The sequence below is a fragment of the Schistocerca serialis genome, chromosome 9 (assembly GCF_023864345.2).
Source record: "Schistocerca serialis cubense isolate TAMUIC-IGC-003099 chromosome 9, iqSchSeri2.2, whole genome shotgun sequence".
Lineage (NCBI taxonomy): Eukaryota > Metazoa > Arthropoda > Insecta > Orthoptera > Acrididae > Schistocerca > Schistocerca serialis.
In genome coordinates, this window is record NC_064646.1 from 490,505,406 (window position 1) to 490,523,910 (window position 18,505).

At 43.0% G+C, this 18,505-nt stretch overlaps 2 protein-coding genes across 2 annotated transcripts in view; both read right to left on the minus strand.

Annotated features, from left to right (window-relative positions):
• LOC126418523 (uncharacterized) overlaps positions 1–18,505 on the minus strand; it is a 202,846-nt gene that overhangs the window by 93,532 nt on the left and 90,809 nt on the right. The gene's annotated exons all lie outside the window — the stretch shown is intronic.
• On the minus strand, positions 1,691–9,813 carry LOC126419731 (cytochrome P450 6k1-like). The gene is made up of 3 exons (XM_050086910.1): positions 9,795–9,813; positions 9,483–9,734; positions 1,691–1,764 (listed from the first exon to the last, which is right to left on the minus strand). Exons 1-3 carry the CDS (start codon positions 9,811–9,813, stop codon positions 1,691–1,693), a joined length of 345 nt encoding a protein of 114 aa, XP_049942867.1.

The following is an 18,505-nucleotide window of genomic DNA, read 5'->3' on the forward strand; positions in this document are numbered from 1 at the left end:
ACGCCCCACGTGTTGAGCAATTCGGCGGTACGTCCACCCGGCCTCCCGCATGCCCACTATACGCCCTCGCTCAAAGTCCGTCAACTGCACATACGGTTCACGTCCACGCTGTCGCGGCATGCTACCAGTGTTAAAGACTGCGATGGAGCTCCGTATGCCACGGCAAACTGGCTGACACTGACGGCGGCGGTGCACAAATTCTGCGCAGCTAGCGCCATTCGACGGCCAGCACCGCGGTTCCTGGTGTGTCCGCTGTGCCGTGCGTGTGATCATTGCTTGTACAGCCCCCTCGCAGTGTCCGGAGCAAGTATGGTGGGTCTGACACACTGGTGTCAATGTGTTCTTTTTTCCATTTCCAGGAGTGTATTTGTGCTTGTTCTGGTGGCTGTCTTAAGATTTCGTTTTCCTCTAATTGTTTAATTGATGTGTGTTGTTCTTTGTCTGTTTGTTCTGGGATGTTTGAGTCCATTACTGTATTTTCTTCTTCTTCTGATTGCACATTATTTTGTTCCAGTATTTGTTGTACTTGTTGTTTGATGTTTTCTAATTCTGGGGTATCCTGTTATTTTTGATTATTACACGGGTCAGATCAACTAGTCATTGTTCTGTTAAAAATGTTAATTCTGGGTATCTGGTAATAAATGTTGTGTATACTCGTGATCTGTATCCAGTTGTGTTGGTTCCTAAGTTTGTTGCTTGGTAATAACAGAACATGATGCGTCGGTTAACTTCATCTGACCATCTCATCCTCTGTCTTTGTTTTCCTTCTAGAGTGGTTGCAGGAAGGATATCCTACAAAACATCTCTGTTTGGATTTAAATCATTTTCCATGTTGTTACCATTGTGGATGCGCATAGGGTTCAAGTGTTGTCCCCGACCATGACAGTGCTTGTCCGAGGCTTCATTAGTTCTGTCCTGAACCAACTAATCACACTAAAAGGGGGGTTAGCCCTATTAGTGGTTTGTTCTTTTCGTCGCCTTTTACGACTGGCACAACATACCGGAGGCCTATTCTTTTCCCGGGCCTCCACGGGGTTTATTATTATTATTATTATTATTATTATTATTACTATGCCTTTTATGGTTATTACTTTAATTATAACCAATATTATTGTAAATGTTACACATATTTTACTGAATAGCAGGTATTTATAAAAATCAGATGGCTTCAGATGCTAAATTGAATAATGACCACAAAGTGTAATGTTATGTAGATAATTACACCAATAGATAACATACCATAAATAACTGCCAGTAGACGCATAAATGGGTTGAAAACATGGTATGCAAATTGTAAGAGCGGCAGGGTTTTTGTTTCCAGAGTGACATGATGGAAGCAGCCGGAAAGTTCAGAGTTCATAAAACGAGGGGCTTTCCTGTGATGAGAGCTGTGTAGTTATCACTGTGAATTTTGGCAATACTCTGTCCATAGTGCGAGGAAGGAAGTAAATGTGTGAAAAAAAGATTCCTAAGTATTATAACTTTATTATTACAAAATGAAACAATCATATGTTACTACTGCACAATAGGCAGGCGATTAAGCCATGTACAGTCTTTAAAGATCCTCTTTATGTCATGTTATCGCGCTAGTGAATCTCCTAGCATCGTTCCACAAATTGCAGCTCGATTTCCTTTGTGGGCAGCAGCAGTACATTTCTGGTGTTGTAGGTGACATGCCTGGTTGTGTTCTTCATGGTCGCACGCAACACTTGGACAGGATGTTCGCAAGACCCACTTTGGTCTGCAGCAAGCCGAGTCTCATACCTGCAAATCGAAAAGAGGGTGTCACCCTGATTATCAAAAACTTTATTACAGCAGATCAAGATTCCATGGGGTTTCACAGTGAAGCACTTCAGATTGCACATTTCGCCTTTGTTTAACATTCTGAAAAGTGTAAAATATTTAAGAACATTAATGTTTCTGAAAATTGCGGAACTAAGAAGACTAAATGTGAGTGAAGTACACTTGACATCAGGAAGTAGGTACAGGGAAAAACTAGTTATTAGAGTTACACAACTGTTCATGATCCGTGATTTTGGGAATTCATTACCATACGAAGAACTCTCACTGTACTGTACTTCTTAACCACAGTGCACGTCAAGAGGTTCTGATGACATTCCCGGTGATTTTTTTCGCCGTCTGGTTTGTGTGCAAGTTCAGGAACTTTCTAGCGCTGTTACTGGAGGATAAAACTTTTGATGGAATACAGTAGCTCAGTGAAGATACACTAAAATGAAGGTCGACGGAGAGAATGTTAAAATACTAAATTTAATCTTCAGAAATTGAGTAGTCGACAAAAATTATAGTGAGATGATCATTCGCCGGTGAGAAGCAAGGGTAGGATCGTCATGATCCCACTGACAACACCTGTCGTTTCCCACAACAGATTGTCTCCACAATCTGCTGGGCAGCGCCCCGAGGGCAAGTGGGATGGGGTTTCGGCGTCCTCCTACCCTCCCACTGTGCCAAGTGGCATAGCAGTAAGACACTGTACTCACATATGGGAGGACGGTAGTTCAAATACAGATGTGCACATCCAGATTTGTGTCTTCCAAGGTCTCCCCAAATACCTTTGGTCCAATGCTTCTTGTGAAATATAGTTAGACTACTTGTCACACCATCTCCTTTTCCTTGCCTTCCGAGAGGCATTCGTCACAGTTCTGCAGTGTCGTTTAGCGATCATAACACGAGCCTACCAACACTCAGACCATATTAGTGGCTAGATTCGGAGATTCGTTGCAAAGAGATCACTACATGTCGTTCTTAACGGAACAAAATGTACAAATGTGACTGTAAATTTGGGAGTACATCTAGCGAGTGTTAAGGGTCGTTACTGTTTTACAATGTAATCCCACCAGACTAGATGTTTGGCGCCCACACAAAACAGCGCACTGCCCGTTTTGGAGTGCTGTAGGCCGGATACCTGGCAGTCATGTGACCCTCGACCCACGACATAAGTAATGGTAGTGGTGTGATGTGTACGTTAGAGCCGCTTTTCTGGATTAGAGCACAACCAAGGAAGCTCTTGAGTGCAAAGTAGCAAGCTCAATCTTCGGTAAGTGTCATTTGAAATTGTTGTGTTAACAGTTATGACAGGAAAAATATTAGCTGACAATGACTCACCATGTGCATCGTGAGGGCGACAGAAAATGAGTGTCCAGGAGGTGCAGAGATCAACCTTCTACGGGATATATGTACCACACTTCACAACATGGACATAGTTGACACTTAAGAAATCTTCGAAACAAATCATTAGCTTGCACCATGAACGCGGAATCAAGTCACATGCTACAGTGATCACAAAGGTTCGCACCATCAGATTCGAAGGCGATCTCCTTGGGAGTTACAAACCGAGGAGGACTTTCAGCCAGGTGTCCACTCTTAAAGAATGCATATAGAATCGTACTGGTGTAACAGGGTGACGAGAACTGATGGAATGTGATGACATGCAACGGAATACGAAACGGCTTGTAGTGTATCATGAAACTGGCTATCTTTTAAGGCGCAGCTGCAGACAATGCGATAATGTGCTTTATAGGTGCGGAAAAAACAGACATCCAGAGGCTGAATTTATCAAGTGGTGCCAGGTGTATGAATTGCAATGTCACACACTTTTCAGGAAGGATAGTTTGCTCTTAAGGAGTATGATTTTTATATGCAGACCAGGATTCAAGCAGAAGCAAGTTATTTTGACCAATTACTGGTCAGAGACAGTGGTCATACCATAGTTGTAGTTCTCTTACGCCCATTTTCCCACTCTTGCTTGCTGTGACGTAAATATTCCCTAATGCCCTTGCAAGCTCACGTACACGAGAATGAATCGTAGGGGCAGAGCACCACCAACCTCTCTCAACACAATAAATAACTTTGCAGTCAATTTACCACCCAGATTAACAGTCAGCATAATTGTATGCGAGTGCTTTGTGGCATTGATGTTAAACGATCTTCATACAACTCTCTTGTACCTCTGATTTCCAGGGCTCCTTTCATATGCATTTCCTCTTCAAATCCCAATTCGTCAGAGTTGAAAACTCTTTCCTTATGATCAATGGGATAAATTTGTTTATCTCTTCAACAAATTTTTGGGGTGATTCCGCAGTTTGTTGTGCATCGTCAAATTGACGCTTTTTTTGAAGTTTCTTGATGTTACGTCTTTCCATTCTGTAGCTCTGTTTGAAGTTATGCAACCATTCACTGCTTCCTTTGAAATCATTACACTCAGTGACGCGCGCAGTCTGATGTCCATAAAGTTGTAGATTACTAACACACACATCCTGTAAGCTGTATCAAGCATCCCTGAAAAGCGGAAACACTGGGTTTCGTAAGACGTGCATCTTGTCCTCGCTTGAATATCGGTAGTTTTCCTTTCATACTACACGATGATACTGCTGCTGACTTACTCGAAAACTACTCCTTTTTTTTTCTATGCAGCGGATGATCTTCCATGTACGTGATTACATTTAGTACTCGCTGCTTGGACACTGATGCCGGCCGGAGTGGCCGAGCGGTTCTAGGCGCTACAGTCTGGAACCGCGCGACCGCTACGCTCGCATGTTCGAATCCTGCCTCAGGCATGGATGTGTGTGATGTCCTTAGGTTAGTTAGGTTTAAGTCGTTCTAAGTTCTAGGGGATTGGTGACCTCAGATGTTAAGTCCCTTAGTGCTCAGAGCCATTTGAACCATTTGATGAACTACCTGTTTCAACACCACTCTCACTTAAGCACGTACCGTCATCATTGTACTCCTCATGTACATTGTCCCCACAGTCGATTATATACGATACCACACATTTCACTGATTCATTTTACATATACGCTAATCTTTCATCTGCTACTTCTTTCTCACTCTGCGTTTCCTCAGGTTCCTTTGTGACGAAATGTCAATTTCGGCAACTGTTATTACAGATAAAATGCAATGTTTGCTTTTTTTATCGTTGTCATCACTCTGCTTTGTACGAACACCACTAGCACTGTGAGGTACTCGTCTCGTGCTGCACTCACCATTGGATTCCTTCAGTACCGCCCCTTTTGCCATTAGCCGTCAATATTGTGGTTGCGTAGTAGACAATATGTGGGGCGTCGCATGCCGCAAATATTGTTGGCCTTTTACGACCTCACAGTCAAGAAGTTCCTTGTAAATCGAAGCAGAGAGATACACAGTGACAGAGAAGAGCTATCGTGTTTTGACGTGATCGCGACCACACCGTGTATACGGTTGCACGATTTGTTGGTAGCTCAGCGCGGACGGTGGAACCTGTCTACAATGAATGATGTACCAGTCACAGAATATGAAGACGGCTTCAGAATAGTGGTCGTGAGAACATCCTAACCGATAGAGACAGGAGGTGAATGTCACGCCTTGTCAATGACAATCGGTCGCAGAACTGTAACGTTTCCATCTCAAACAGCTTAAGAACGAACAACACGTCACCATCAGGCGTGGTCCGGTGTTACACGGTATTACAGCGCGACGTCTCTGAGGGGGTGACTGATCTTTTTCCCAGCGTCCTTGTTGCATAAAATATTTCTAACAAATGATATTATTACTGTGCCAGTTCTCATCGTTGGAGTACACAGTCATGTAAATTTACAGGGTGGCGCACAAAATGTGTTACCAATTGTTTCTTTCACAATTTACGACGCACATCAGATATCCCTCTTGGAACTCAAGAGCAGTACCAGTAGAGCTTGAAAAAACAAATGAGTTAGGAAATGACGTGTAATTCACGATACTGCCGCTAGAAGACTAGTAAGCAGCAATGGCTGACAATGGAAGACTGACGACACAGCAACGATCGGCAATTGTGTTACTTTCTCATGAAACGAAAGGCCTTGTTGTGACTGTTTTCGACAACAGTTTAACACACGATGGGTCCCTTGCAAGAAGACCATCCACAGGTTGTGCGATCAATTTGTACAGGAAGGAACAGTATTGGAAGCGAAGCGACCTCGGCCTAAGCCTGTTTGTTCGCCGCCGAAGAATATTGAAGCGGTACGAGTTGCTGTACAGAGAAGTCCCGGGAAATCGTGAAGAAAGGCAGCTAGTGCAACTGGGAATATCCAGAAGCTCCGTTCAATGCATTCTTGAAAGTGACCTTCATGTGTACCCATACAAGATGACGTGTGCACAGAAGCTCACTGAAGAACACAAGCAGCAGAGACTACTGTTTGCTCAGTGGGCGGAGTATAGGGACGAAACTCTCAACGTTTGGTTTTCAGATGAGGCGCATTTTCATTTAGACGGTGTGGTTAACAAACAAAATGTACGCTTTTGGGCCTCTGAAAACCCACAAGTGCTTCATGAACGACAACATTATACTCCGTGGATTACAGCGTGGGCAGCAATTTCCAGTCACGGACTTATTGGACCCTTTTTCTTTGAAGAAACTGTGAACAGCGAGCGTTATTTGAGCATGCTTCGCAATAGCTTCATTCCACAGCTTCTTGCTACTGCCTTGCCCTTCAGCACGCAGTGGTTCATGCAAGATGGAGCAAGGACACATACTGCAAACACTGTGTTGGAGTTTTTACACGAACATTTCGAGATGCGGATCATTTCACTCAGGTTTCCAGGTCGCTTCAATGACAGACAAAATTCGCCCCCCAATAGTCCAGACCTCAATCACTGTGACTTTTTTCTTTGCGGGTACCTGAAGGAAAAATTTTTCCCGAAACGTCCACGTGATTTAATGGAGCTCAAAAGACTTATTCTTCAAGCTTGCAGTGAAATTACGGAAGACATGTGCCATAGGGTAATCACTAACTTCCGTGTTCGTTTGAAGGAAGTTAGGAAACGAAATGTTGGACATATTGAGCATGTGCTGAGTTAGAACAAATCTCCATGGACGGCTCATCATTGCAGTATATATTCCTTTCAGATTGTATTGACAACAGAGTTTATATTCAGAAACAAAATGGTAACACATTTGTGCGCCACCCTGTATGATCTCTTTTAAAAATTACGGTATTATATCCTCTGTCGTAACGTTGGAAGTGGTTTACTTCTCATCACAAACAATGATAAGTGGGCCTGTATACAGCCGTGTAAGTAGCAATCAAGTAGGCTAATGAAAGTAACGCATTGTAAAGTGTATTTTATCCAGGGAAACACCTTCTAACATTCTGCGTGGTGTCTGTTTGTTCTAAGTCGTGTCTCCCTACCACTTTCGCGCAACGACGCTCTGAGCCTGTTTTTTAGGGAATTGACTAGTTTGAACCTGGGACCTGTTGCTGGTAAGGAGACGCCAGACCATACATGATATGTAGAGTTCAGAAGAGTTCAGTGAGACTAGCGATGATATAATCAAATACTTAATGATTTCAGCGTCAGCTCCACTGCACTCCCTGTAAAAGAATCTTAATACTAACTAAATTTAGTGGAAGGGGTTCAAGGCTTTCCTACTTTTAGTTAGCTGGTAAAATAACGTCGAGAAAGTAGTTAAGTTCACCACTGGAATTTTTATTCTACTCACAAAACATTGTTTATAAATTGCACTATTGATAAAAGGAAATATTTTAATACAGGATGATAAAAACCAACTGCATTCAACAAAAATGTGAACGAATATTCTCTGAATGGGTTTCCAAGTTCTATAATGGATCGAAGGATAACCTGTGCCATATCACATCTATAATCTAGGTTTAAGTTTCATAAAAGAGAAAACTATCAAAACAGTCTACAGTGACCCTCAATTATCTTCAATTACTTATTTAACTTGTCGTAAATTACGGTGGCTGATGTGGCTTCTCAATAATTATATAACAGAAAAATCATCGCGTTTCAGATTTTAACTTCTAGTAGCAAATGTGAATACCATGAGCTGTAATTGACGATCGACACTAGTATTACGCAAAAAGGGGATGTAACAGATGAGACTTCTGCAGTTCTGATTGAAGCCTTATGACTCTTATGCGGCGTCGCGTGTGTTCATTACCTTGTCGGTAGTTAGTCAGCGTCAGAGGGCGGCGGGCGGCGCAGCTCCACACACCTCGCCGTCTCGGAAGCAACTCTTTCTAACTTCTCTTTACTACAATTTACTGAAGTTGGTTTAAGAAAAGCTATCTGGCTGTGTTTTCAACTGACCAATCAGGGTCTCAATGTTAACCTTAAGCTCCGCCTACAAAAATTCTGTCTATCCAATGAGAAACGTTATGCTTTTCATGGTGGGGCAATGTTTTTAATGTTTGTGTGGTGTGCGTACTGTAAGACCTTCGATACACACACCATCAGATTATTTGACTTGTCGCTCTATGCGAGTGTCAGAAATATGTCTCGTGGTCTTATCGTGGCGTGTTTATCTTCTGGCGTTAGGTCAGACGATAGAAATGCCACTTGCACGCTTAGAGTAGCAGATTGACGGTGACCAACTTTAAACAGAACTTGATTAATTTTCACACACATTTATTAAAATAATAACAAGCCTAAAAACTACTTAACTTGGTTCTGGATGCTATTTTCAATTGACAATCGGAAGTTCCTTTGGTCTTGGTATGTTAATCTTATTCTCACATATCTCTGATACTTGACAAAGTGTCTATTCATTTATCCTCATGGCTATGTATAGGAATATGATAATCTTATTAGGCGCAGACTGAAACTTGACTATAGACTGGTACTGACCAATGCAGACTGGCTAATCTGAGGTCTGTACACTCGTTATTATACCTCGCGCATTCAGGTATCACTGCGCGAGTGTGATCCGCAAGGAGAAAAGGTTCTACGTTAGCAGCAATCTCATTGGCTGCATTACATATTAATACGTGGATCGGCGGAAGCAGAATTTGGTCCGTCTCTAAGGCAGCGCCATCTCGTAGTGCGGACACGGATGTGCGCTGTGCCTGCGCTGTTGTCCTCAGCGGGCCGCACTCTAGTGGGAAAGCTGTGTACACGCTGACTACACGGAACTATGTACACAACAGTTTGCTACGTAACAGAGACGCGTATATTCTCACGCTAAAACCTGCAGCTGGTGTGGCCCTTTTGGTGTTATCGTAAGATCTATGCTGTTCTTCTGGAGGGCTCTATCTTTTAACATGGGCTGGTGGGTGGTCTTGGCGGTCGGCGGGCGATGTGGGTGTCCCTTATCGTAAAGCCTCCTAGCTTACACGACTCTGCTCTCAGCTTCTGTTCTCGTTTCTCTCCTCAGAACTGCGTCTGTTTCACGGTGGGAAGGTATGACATGCATTTAGGCATTCTTATGTTAGTCTGTGGTATTCCATTTGCTCACTCGTTGATCGTATTACTTTGGTTAATTTAATGTCAGGATTTATTCGGAGCTATGTCACACACTGCCGGATTTGCTATCATGTCAGGGTTTCATGGAAGGTGTTGGAATTGCCTGACACCTTACAACCTAACAAACTACACTTAACTGTAGAGTATACTTTTTCGTCCACGTTTCGTTGCCTACTCTACTCCGGCTTCTGACTATAGTTGTATACCTATGTTAATGTGTATCACTAACAACAGTAGCCAATACAGACCTATGCAGATGTGAGGCCCGTCGTGGAACGGCAGGTACACGTAGGGGTGCCTCTTGGCCTTCTGCTCCTCGGAGAACCTCTCGGGGTCGTAGCGCTCTGGATCAGGAAAGTGCTCCGGGTCGTAGTGAAGGCCGAACAGGCTGACGACGACTGCAATTCCTTTGTCCACGACGACGTCGCTGTCCGGGATCTTGTAGGGCTCCACGCAGTCGTGGTTCAGGAAAGGCAGCGGAGGATACTTCCTGAGCGTCTCTGTCAGAAAGTGGGAAGAGTGGACTCAGTCTGAAGCTGCTGAAACACACCTCAGCTCACCACTGCCGTGGAAGCTCATACATGTTGGAGGACTCAACTTGATCTGGTATAGTATGGACTACGATTTATAATTATTTATACGTCAACTTCCGTAGGACCAAATTGAGGAGCAAATCTCCAAGGTCATGGAACGTGTCAGTACATGAAATTACAACATAAAAGTAATAACAGATAAAAATAAATGTTTATGAACCCCAAAAAAGGTCAGTCAATAAGATTAAGTAAATGCAGTCAACAATTCAATAAGAATCAGCATAATATAAACGATTTGCCCTCTAGTATTAAAGGTAACTCTCAAATGTTTCTGTTTGCTGACGACACTAGCTTGGTAGCAAAGGATGTTGTGTGCAACATTGTCTGGGCTTCAAATAGTGGAGTACACGACCTAAGTTCGTGGCCTGTATAAAATAAACGCTAAATCACAGTAAGACTCAGTTTTTACAGTTTCTAACAAACAATTCAGCAAAACCTGACGATTTAATTTCACAGAACGAGCATATGATTAGTGAACCTCACAGTTCAAATATCTAGGTGTTCAGATAGATAGTAAGCTTTCGTGGATAGCCCACGTTCGGGATTTTTACTGTTCGAATGATATCTGAAGTGAGTGACCGTTCGACACGAAAATTAGTCTACTTATTTTCATTCGCTTATGTCGTATGGTATTATATTTTGGGGTAATCTTCCCATTCTAAAATGATATTTTTGCCTCAGAAACGGACGGTTCGGGCAATAAGTGGTGCAAGTTCACGAACCTCTTGTCGACCCCCGTTTACGAGTCTGGGCATTTTGACATTGGCCTAATTCAAAAATTTAAGGAGGAATCCAAGCGCTTTCAAATCGAAACTGAAGAGTTTCCTCATGGGTCATTCCTTTTATTCTGTCGAGGAGTTCCTTGAAAAATCAAGCTGGTTCTTATTGTATTCTTGATTGCATTTACTTAATCTTATGGACTCACTTTTTTCGGGTTCATAAATATTTATTTTTATCTGTTATTACTTTTATGATGTAATTTCATGTTCTGACACATTCCATGATTTTGGAGATTTGCTCCTGTATTTGGTCCTTCGGAACTAGATGTGTAAACAAATAAATCCGTAATTATGATTGTAAACGTTCAAAATGGTACATACATAATAATCTATTCCACAATATATTAATACACATTTTCATGAACACGACCACAATGCTGTTGGAATATCTATTATTCCGCAACTACTTTAATTAAATTTACATCATTATCCGACAGACTTTCGACTTTATAGTGACTTATATCAAATGCATAATTTTTAAAAATATGGTACATATCAAGTTGATTCTTTGGTTATAAGTAGATCTGGAGTATGCCATGACATCAAATAGTCTAAAAGTCTGCCGGATGATGAAAAAAAGCTAGTGGCAGCCTATAACGTGATGATGCGTCGGTCAATCAGAACATGTGGTGGCATATTCTGTTCGTCCTACACGGTGGGACACCTTACCGCGCACCACAGCATCATCAGCAAACAACCTCAGATTGCTGCCCACTCTGCCCGCCAAATCATTTATGTATAGAGAGAACAGCAGCGGTGCTATCACACTTCCCTAGGGCACTCCTGACGATACCTTTGTCGCTGATGAACACTAGCCGTTGGGGACAACATACTGGGTTCTATTGTTTAAGAAATGTTTGAACTACTCATATATCTGTAAACTTTTTTCATATGCTCGTATCTTCGTTAACTGCCTGCAGTGACGTACTATGTCAAACACATCTGTCTGTTGCCCTTCATCCACAGTTCGCAGTATATCATGTGAGTAAAGAGTGAGTTTCGCATGGCCGATGCTTTCTAAAACCATGCTGATTCGTGGACATAAGATTCTCGGCTTCAATAACATCTATTATATTCGAACTGACAACATGTTGTGGTTCTGGACCTTGATCTACCTCGCTGCATGTGGAGGATGTGTTGGGCGGCCTCGATTATTATCCAGGAAGATTTTGATCATGATTCAGGTAACGTTGGTGTCACTAGCCTAAGGCAAATTCATTCATTTATGAGTTTGTGAGTGCAGATCCATATCGTCTTTCTGGTTTCCTGTGGTTGTGGGATAAGTCATGATCAATATCGTATAACATTCATTAACTATGTCGAGAAATGTGGGTGGTTGTTTGTCTATGTAAAAATTAGTTTTATAGAGGTTTAGCGCATTTCATTTCGTGGAAGTATTTTCTGTGTGTGGAAGATCAAGGATTTGTAGAATATGAGTTTTAAGTATATTGTTTTATTATGGTGCTTTTTCTGAAATTTGTATTTGCACAGAAAGTTGGGGAGGTATATCCATTTAACTGCTTAAAGTTGTTTATTGTGACACTATGGGACTCCATGGGTATTGTTTTTTTTTAAGGGAAGGTTTTAATGTAATAAAATATGCAATCCATTTTGAAGGAAAGCATCATACCCATCTAGACCTAGCGCTACGACCCACTTATTACGTCCCACGTACACAGTTTGATTTTTATGTAGAATAATCTAAGAAATAAGATTGTATCAATATGACAATGTAATTCAGTCAGAGACAGCAAAAGGACTTGGAAGAGCAGTTGAACGGAATGGACAGTGTCTTGAAAGGACGATATAAGATGAACGTCAACAAAAGCAAAACGAGGATAATGGATTGTAGTCGAATTAAGTTGGGCGATGCGGAGGGAATTAGATTACGAAATAAGACACTTAAAGTAGTAAAGGAGTTTTGTTATTTGGGGAGCAAAATAACTGATGCTTGTCGAAGTAGAGAGGATATAAAATGTAGACTGGCAATGGCAAGGAAAGCGTTTCTGAAGAAGAGAAATTTGTTAACATCGAGTATAGATTTAAGTGTCAGGAAATCGTTTCTGAAAGTATTTGTATGGAGTGTAGCCATGTATTGAAGTGGAACATGGACGATAAACAGTGTGGACAAAAAGAGAATAGAAGCTTTCGAAATGTGGTGGTACCGAATAATGCTGAAGATTGCTGAAGATTAGATGGGTAGACCACATAACTAATGCGTAGCTACTGAATAGAATTGGGGAGAAGAGACATTTGTGGCACAACTTGACTAGAAGAAGGGATCGGTTGGTAGGACATGTTCTGAGGCATCAAGGGATCACCAATTTAGTATTGGAGGGCAGCGTGGAGGGTAAAAATCGTAGAGGGAGAGTGCAGATTCAGAAGGATGTAGGCTGCAGTAGGTACTGGGAGATGAAGGAGCTTGCACAGGATAGAGTAGCATGGAGAGCTCCATCAAACCAATCTCTGAAGGCCACAACAACAACAAATGTGGTATATGAAAAGAGCACTACAGGTCAAAATATTTTTGGTGACTTATAACAAGTAAGAATTTGTGGATACAACAGGGTTAGGGATTTGAATATTACATCGTACTGCCGTTCTGATTATAACATGTAAAGACCAAGCGCCTCTTTTGTGTATTTGACTGATTGTTCACATGGAGCGGCGCTGATGATTGTCCACAACAGCAATGAATCCCCTTTACATAACACAGTTCCTTTTGAACGGGCCTCATTTCTTCAGCTGTCTGCCTAGCAGCCAGTTCACATTCGTTTACAGTACATAGTGTCCATCTAGCATTGAGTCTGTATAGCTGATCAGTTTCATACCTCTTACTGGGCCGGAAGTGGGACATTGGAATTGAAAAACGTCCTGTAATTGTAGCTCTGCATCAGAAAGGCTTTTCTAGTAGGACCACAGCACAATCTACAGTGGTGTACACATTCCAGCACTTCACGCAAACTGGTGCCAACACAAACGTTTCACCATCTGGAACACCACGAATAACATCACACAGGAAAGGTCAGTTCAGAATAAACGTGAGAGGACTCGTACTGCACCTAAAATTCGCGACGAAGTATGAGTATGTGAGCAGTTCCAATGAACACTGCAATGCCGTCTACCTGAACCTGGTTGAAATGGGTGCATGGAGGTCAAAAACGTTGATACGCTAACAAAATAAGGTGAAAAGATCGCAATGGGCAGAGCAACATAAAAACTGGAGAGCGCAGCAATGGTCCAAGTTGTCGTTCACGGACGAATCTAAGCCTGAAGTATCTGAAAGGCATCATCAAATGTTCGTTCGGCGACTTCGTGGATAACATATGGGTGGTCAGGGTGTGACGCAAACGGTAAAGCATGGCGGAGGGTTGGTCATGGTGTGGGGATGATTTGCCGGTAATAAAATCGATGATTTATGGAATATTTAACAAGTAAGACTATCAGAGGATACTGGTGAGCCGGCCGCTGTGGCCGTGCGGTTCTAGGCGCTTCAGTCTGGAACCGCGTGACCGCTAAGGTCGCAGATTCGAATCCTGCCTCGGGCATGGATGTGTGTGATGTCCTTAGGTTAGTTACGTTGAATTAGTTCTACGTTCTAGGCGAGTGATGGCCTTAGAAGTTAAGTCGCATAGTGCTCAGAGCCATTTGAACCATTTTGATACTGCTGAACAACGCAGTAGCACCTGGTAGTGAGTTTCTTCAGCTGCAGAGCAGTGATCCCAAAAACGCTTCTAAGCTGCACAAAGGGTACGTCAATAGGAAAAGAAATGTCGAAAACTGAAGAATATTATTTGGCCAAGTCAGTCACCTGACTTAAATCCCACTAAACTCTTGGACTGCAGCATCTGCAAGAAGACTACAAAATCTTATCTCCAGAACTCCAAGAGTTTGTGCCGTTGCTCTGAGGGCAAAGGATGACTACTTCGAAGACCGAGATAGGTGGCGCAGTGGTTAGCACACTGGACTCGCATTCGGGAGGAAGACGGTTCAATTCCGCTTCCGGCCATCCTGGTTTAGGTTTTCCGTGATTTCCGCTCCAGGCAAATGCCGGGATGGCCGACTTCTTTCCCCGTCCTATGCCGGGATGGCCGACTTCTTTCCCCGTCCTTCCCTAATCCGATGAGACCGATGACCGTGCTGTCTGGTCTCCTCCTCCACAACAACCAACCAAGTACTTCGAAGAAGCTAACATATAAATCATACTGTGTTATACTTCATGACAGAGAGAGAAAATACACTTGTTTGTCTATTTAGTTCGTGCGATATGTATGTCAACTGAAATAAAGAATATACTTTTTATCACGAGTGATCGAAAACTTTTGACTGGTAGTTTAGATATTTAAAACATACAAAAAGCAAAAACTATGTTGGCCAGGTGTTGGCATACTGCTGTCGTGAGCATCTGTGCAAAGTAGTTCAAGGACTGTGAATCCACCTGTAGGCGACACGGTTTTCGACATCTACACCTCATCACAGAACCTCGAGATCGAAGACTAGCCTGCTCTGTAAAGTAGGCTAGTCGGTGAACGATGGCAGAGTACGTTGCTACCGCAGGAGCAAGTGTTTCGGGACACACTGTTCAACGCAACTTTTTGCAAGAAGTGTCTCCGCAGCACAGGACCCCAGTATGTTCGCTGTTGACCCACCAACACCATCATTTACGATTTCATTGGGCAGAGGATCATCTAAAGTGGGCCGTGGATCAATGGAAACGCACTCGGCTGGTTCACGTCAAAATGTGGACCGCTCTACAGACCAGGTCGGTTTTGGCAGTATTATGCTGTGGAGAGAGGGAGAAAGGGGGACATTCATCTACGTCTACGTCTACATATACATGGATACTCTGCAAATCACATTTAAGTGCCTGGCAGAGAGTTCATCGAACCACCTTCACAATTATTCCAATCTCGTATAGCGCCCGGAAAGAATGAACACCTATTTCTTTCCGTTGGCTCCCTTTGGAATTCTGGCAGTTCGAGGTCATAAAGACAACTGTGGGCTACGTACACACCAATGCGGACCACCTGCATCTCTTCGTGATTGGCCGGCCGTTGTGACCGAGCGGTTCTAGGTGCTTCAGTCTGGAACCGCGTGACCGATACGGTCGCAAGTTCGAATCCTGCCTCGGGCATGGATGTGTGTGATATCCTTAGGTTAATTTGGTTTAAGTAGCTCTAAGTTCTAGGGGACCGATGACCACGGATGTTCAGTCCCTTAGTCCTCAGAGCCATTTGAACCATCTTCGTGATTGATGCGTCTCTGACAGCGATAGCCTCGTCCAGCAGGCTAACTGTCAGTGTCACGAGGTCAGAATCGTGGTGTAGCAGCTGGATAGTAAACTCCCGACTACCTATTTGTAGTATCATTCCCAGAACCGATCGCGGTCCTCTGGTTTGGAGCTGAGTGGAAGGCTTAAACCAGAGGCTCAAACGATTCTGCGGAGATCTGGGGTGCAAATTTCTCGACCTCCGCTATCGGTTGGAGAAATGTAGGGTCCCCCTGAATAGGTCAGGCGTGCACTACACGCAGGAATTGTCTACAATGGTAGCGGAGTACGTGTGGAGTGCTCATCTGGGTTTTTTAGGTTTGAGAATTCCCTCCACAGGCCCGACAAGACGCCTCCTGAGACGCGGCAGGGTAGGAGTAGGCAAAATGCAACAGGGAATAACAATATTAATCTGCTAATAGTAAACTGCAGGAGCGTCTATAGAAAGGTCCCAGAACTGCTCTTATTAATAAACGGTCACAATGCCCACATAGTACTAGGGACAAAATGTTGGTTGATACCAGATGCAAACAGTAATGAAATTCTAAACTCAGATTGGAATGTATACCGCAGAGACAGGCTGTACAGTGAAGGGGGAGGCGTGTTTATAGCGATAAGAAGTGCTATAGTATCGAAGGAAATTGACGGAGATCCGAAATGTGAAATAATTTGGGTGAAGGTCACGGTTAAAGCAGGCCCAGACATGGTAATTGGATGTCTCTATAGGCCCCCTGGCTCAGCAGCTGTTGTGGCTGAGCGCCTGAAGGATAATTTGAAAAATATTTCGAGTAGATTTCCTCACCATGTTATAGTTCTGGGTGGAGATTTTAATTTGCCGGATATGGACTGGGAGACTCAAACGTTCATAACAGGTGGCAGGGACAAAGAATCCAGTGAAATTTTTTTAAGTGCTTTATCTGAAAACTACCTTGAGCAGTTAAACAGAGAACCGACTCGTGGCGATAACATATTAGACCTTCTGGTGACAAACAGACCCGAACTATTTGAAACAGTTAAAGCAGAACAGGGAATTAGCTATCATAAAGCGGTTACTTCATCGATGATTTCAGCCGTAAATATAAATACTAAAAAAGGTAGGAAGATTTTTCTGTTTAGCAAAAGTGACAAAAAGCAGATTTCAGAGTACCTGATGGCTCAACACAAAAGTTTTGTCTCAGGTACAGATAGTGGAAAAGAGCCACCGTGGTACAACAACCGAGTTAGAAAACTGCTGCGGAAGCAAAGGGAACTTCACAGCAAACATAAACATAGCCAAAGCCTTGCAGACAAACAAAAATTACGCGAAGCGAAATGTAGTGTGAGGACGGCTATGCGAGAGGCGTTCAATGAATTCGAAAGTAAAGTTCTATGTACTGACATGGCAGAAAATCCTAAGAAATTTTGGTCTTATGTCAAAGCGGTAGGTGGATCAAAACAAAATGTCCAGCCACTCTGTGACCAAAATGGTACTGAAACAGAGGATGACAGACTGAAGGCCGAAATACTAAATGTCTTTTTCCAAAGCTGTTTCACAGAGGAAGACTGCACTGTAGTTCCTACTCTAGATTGTCACACAGATGACAAAATGGTAGATGTCGAAATAGACGGCAGAGGGATAGAGAAACAGTTAAAATCGCTCAAAAGAGGAAAAGCCGCTGGACCTGATGGGATACCAGGTCGATTTTACACAGAGTACGCGAAGGAACTTGCCCCCCTTCTTGCAGCGGTGTACCGTAGGTCTCTAGAAGAGCGTAGCGTTCGAACGGATTGGAAAAGAGCACAGGTCATCCCCGTTTTCAAGAAGGGACGTCAAACAGATGTGCAGAACTGTAGACCTATATCTCTGACGTCGATCAGTTGTAGAATTTTGAAACACGTATTATGTTCGAGTATAATGACTTTTCTGGAGACTAGAAATCTACTCTGTAGGAATCAGCATGGGTTTCGAAAAAGACGATCGTGTGAAACCCAGCTCGCTCTATTCGTCCACGAGACTCAAGAGAGCCATAGACACGGGTTCCCAGGTAGATGCCGCGTTTCTTGACTTCCACAAGGCGTTTGATACAGTTCCCCACAGTCGTTTAATGAACAAAGTAAGAGCGTATGGACTATCAGACCAATTGTGTGGTTGGATTGAAGAGTTCCTAGATAGCAGAACGCAGAAGTCTTCTGAAGTAAGGTGTGGCACAGGGGAGTGTCGTAGGACCGTTGCTATTCGCAATATACATAAATGACCTTGTGGATGACATCGGAAGTTCACTGAGGCTTTTTGCGGATGATGCTGTAGTATATCGAGAGGTTGGAACAATGGAAAATTGTACTGAAATGCAGGAGGATCTGCAGCGAATTGGCGCATGGTGCAGGGAATGGCAATTGAATCTCAGTGTAGAAAAGTGTGATGTGCTGCGAATACATAGAAAGAAAGATCCCTTATCATTTGGCTACAATATAGCAGGTCAGCAACTGGAAGCAGTTAATTCGATAAATTATCCGGGAGTACGCATTAGGAGTGATTTAAAATGGAATGATCATATAAAGTTGATCGTTGGTAAAGCAGATGCCAGACTGAGATTCGTTGGAAGAATCCTAAGGAAATGCAATCCGAAAACAAAGGAAGTAGGTTACAGTAC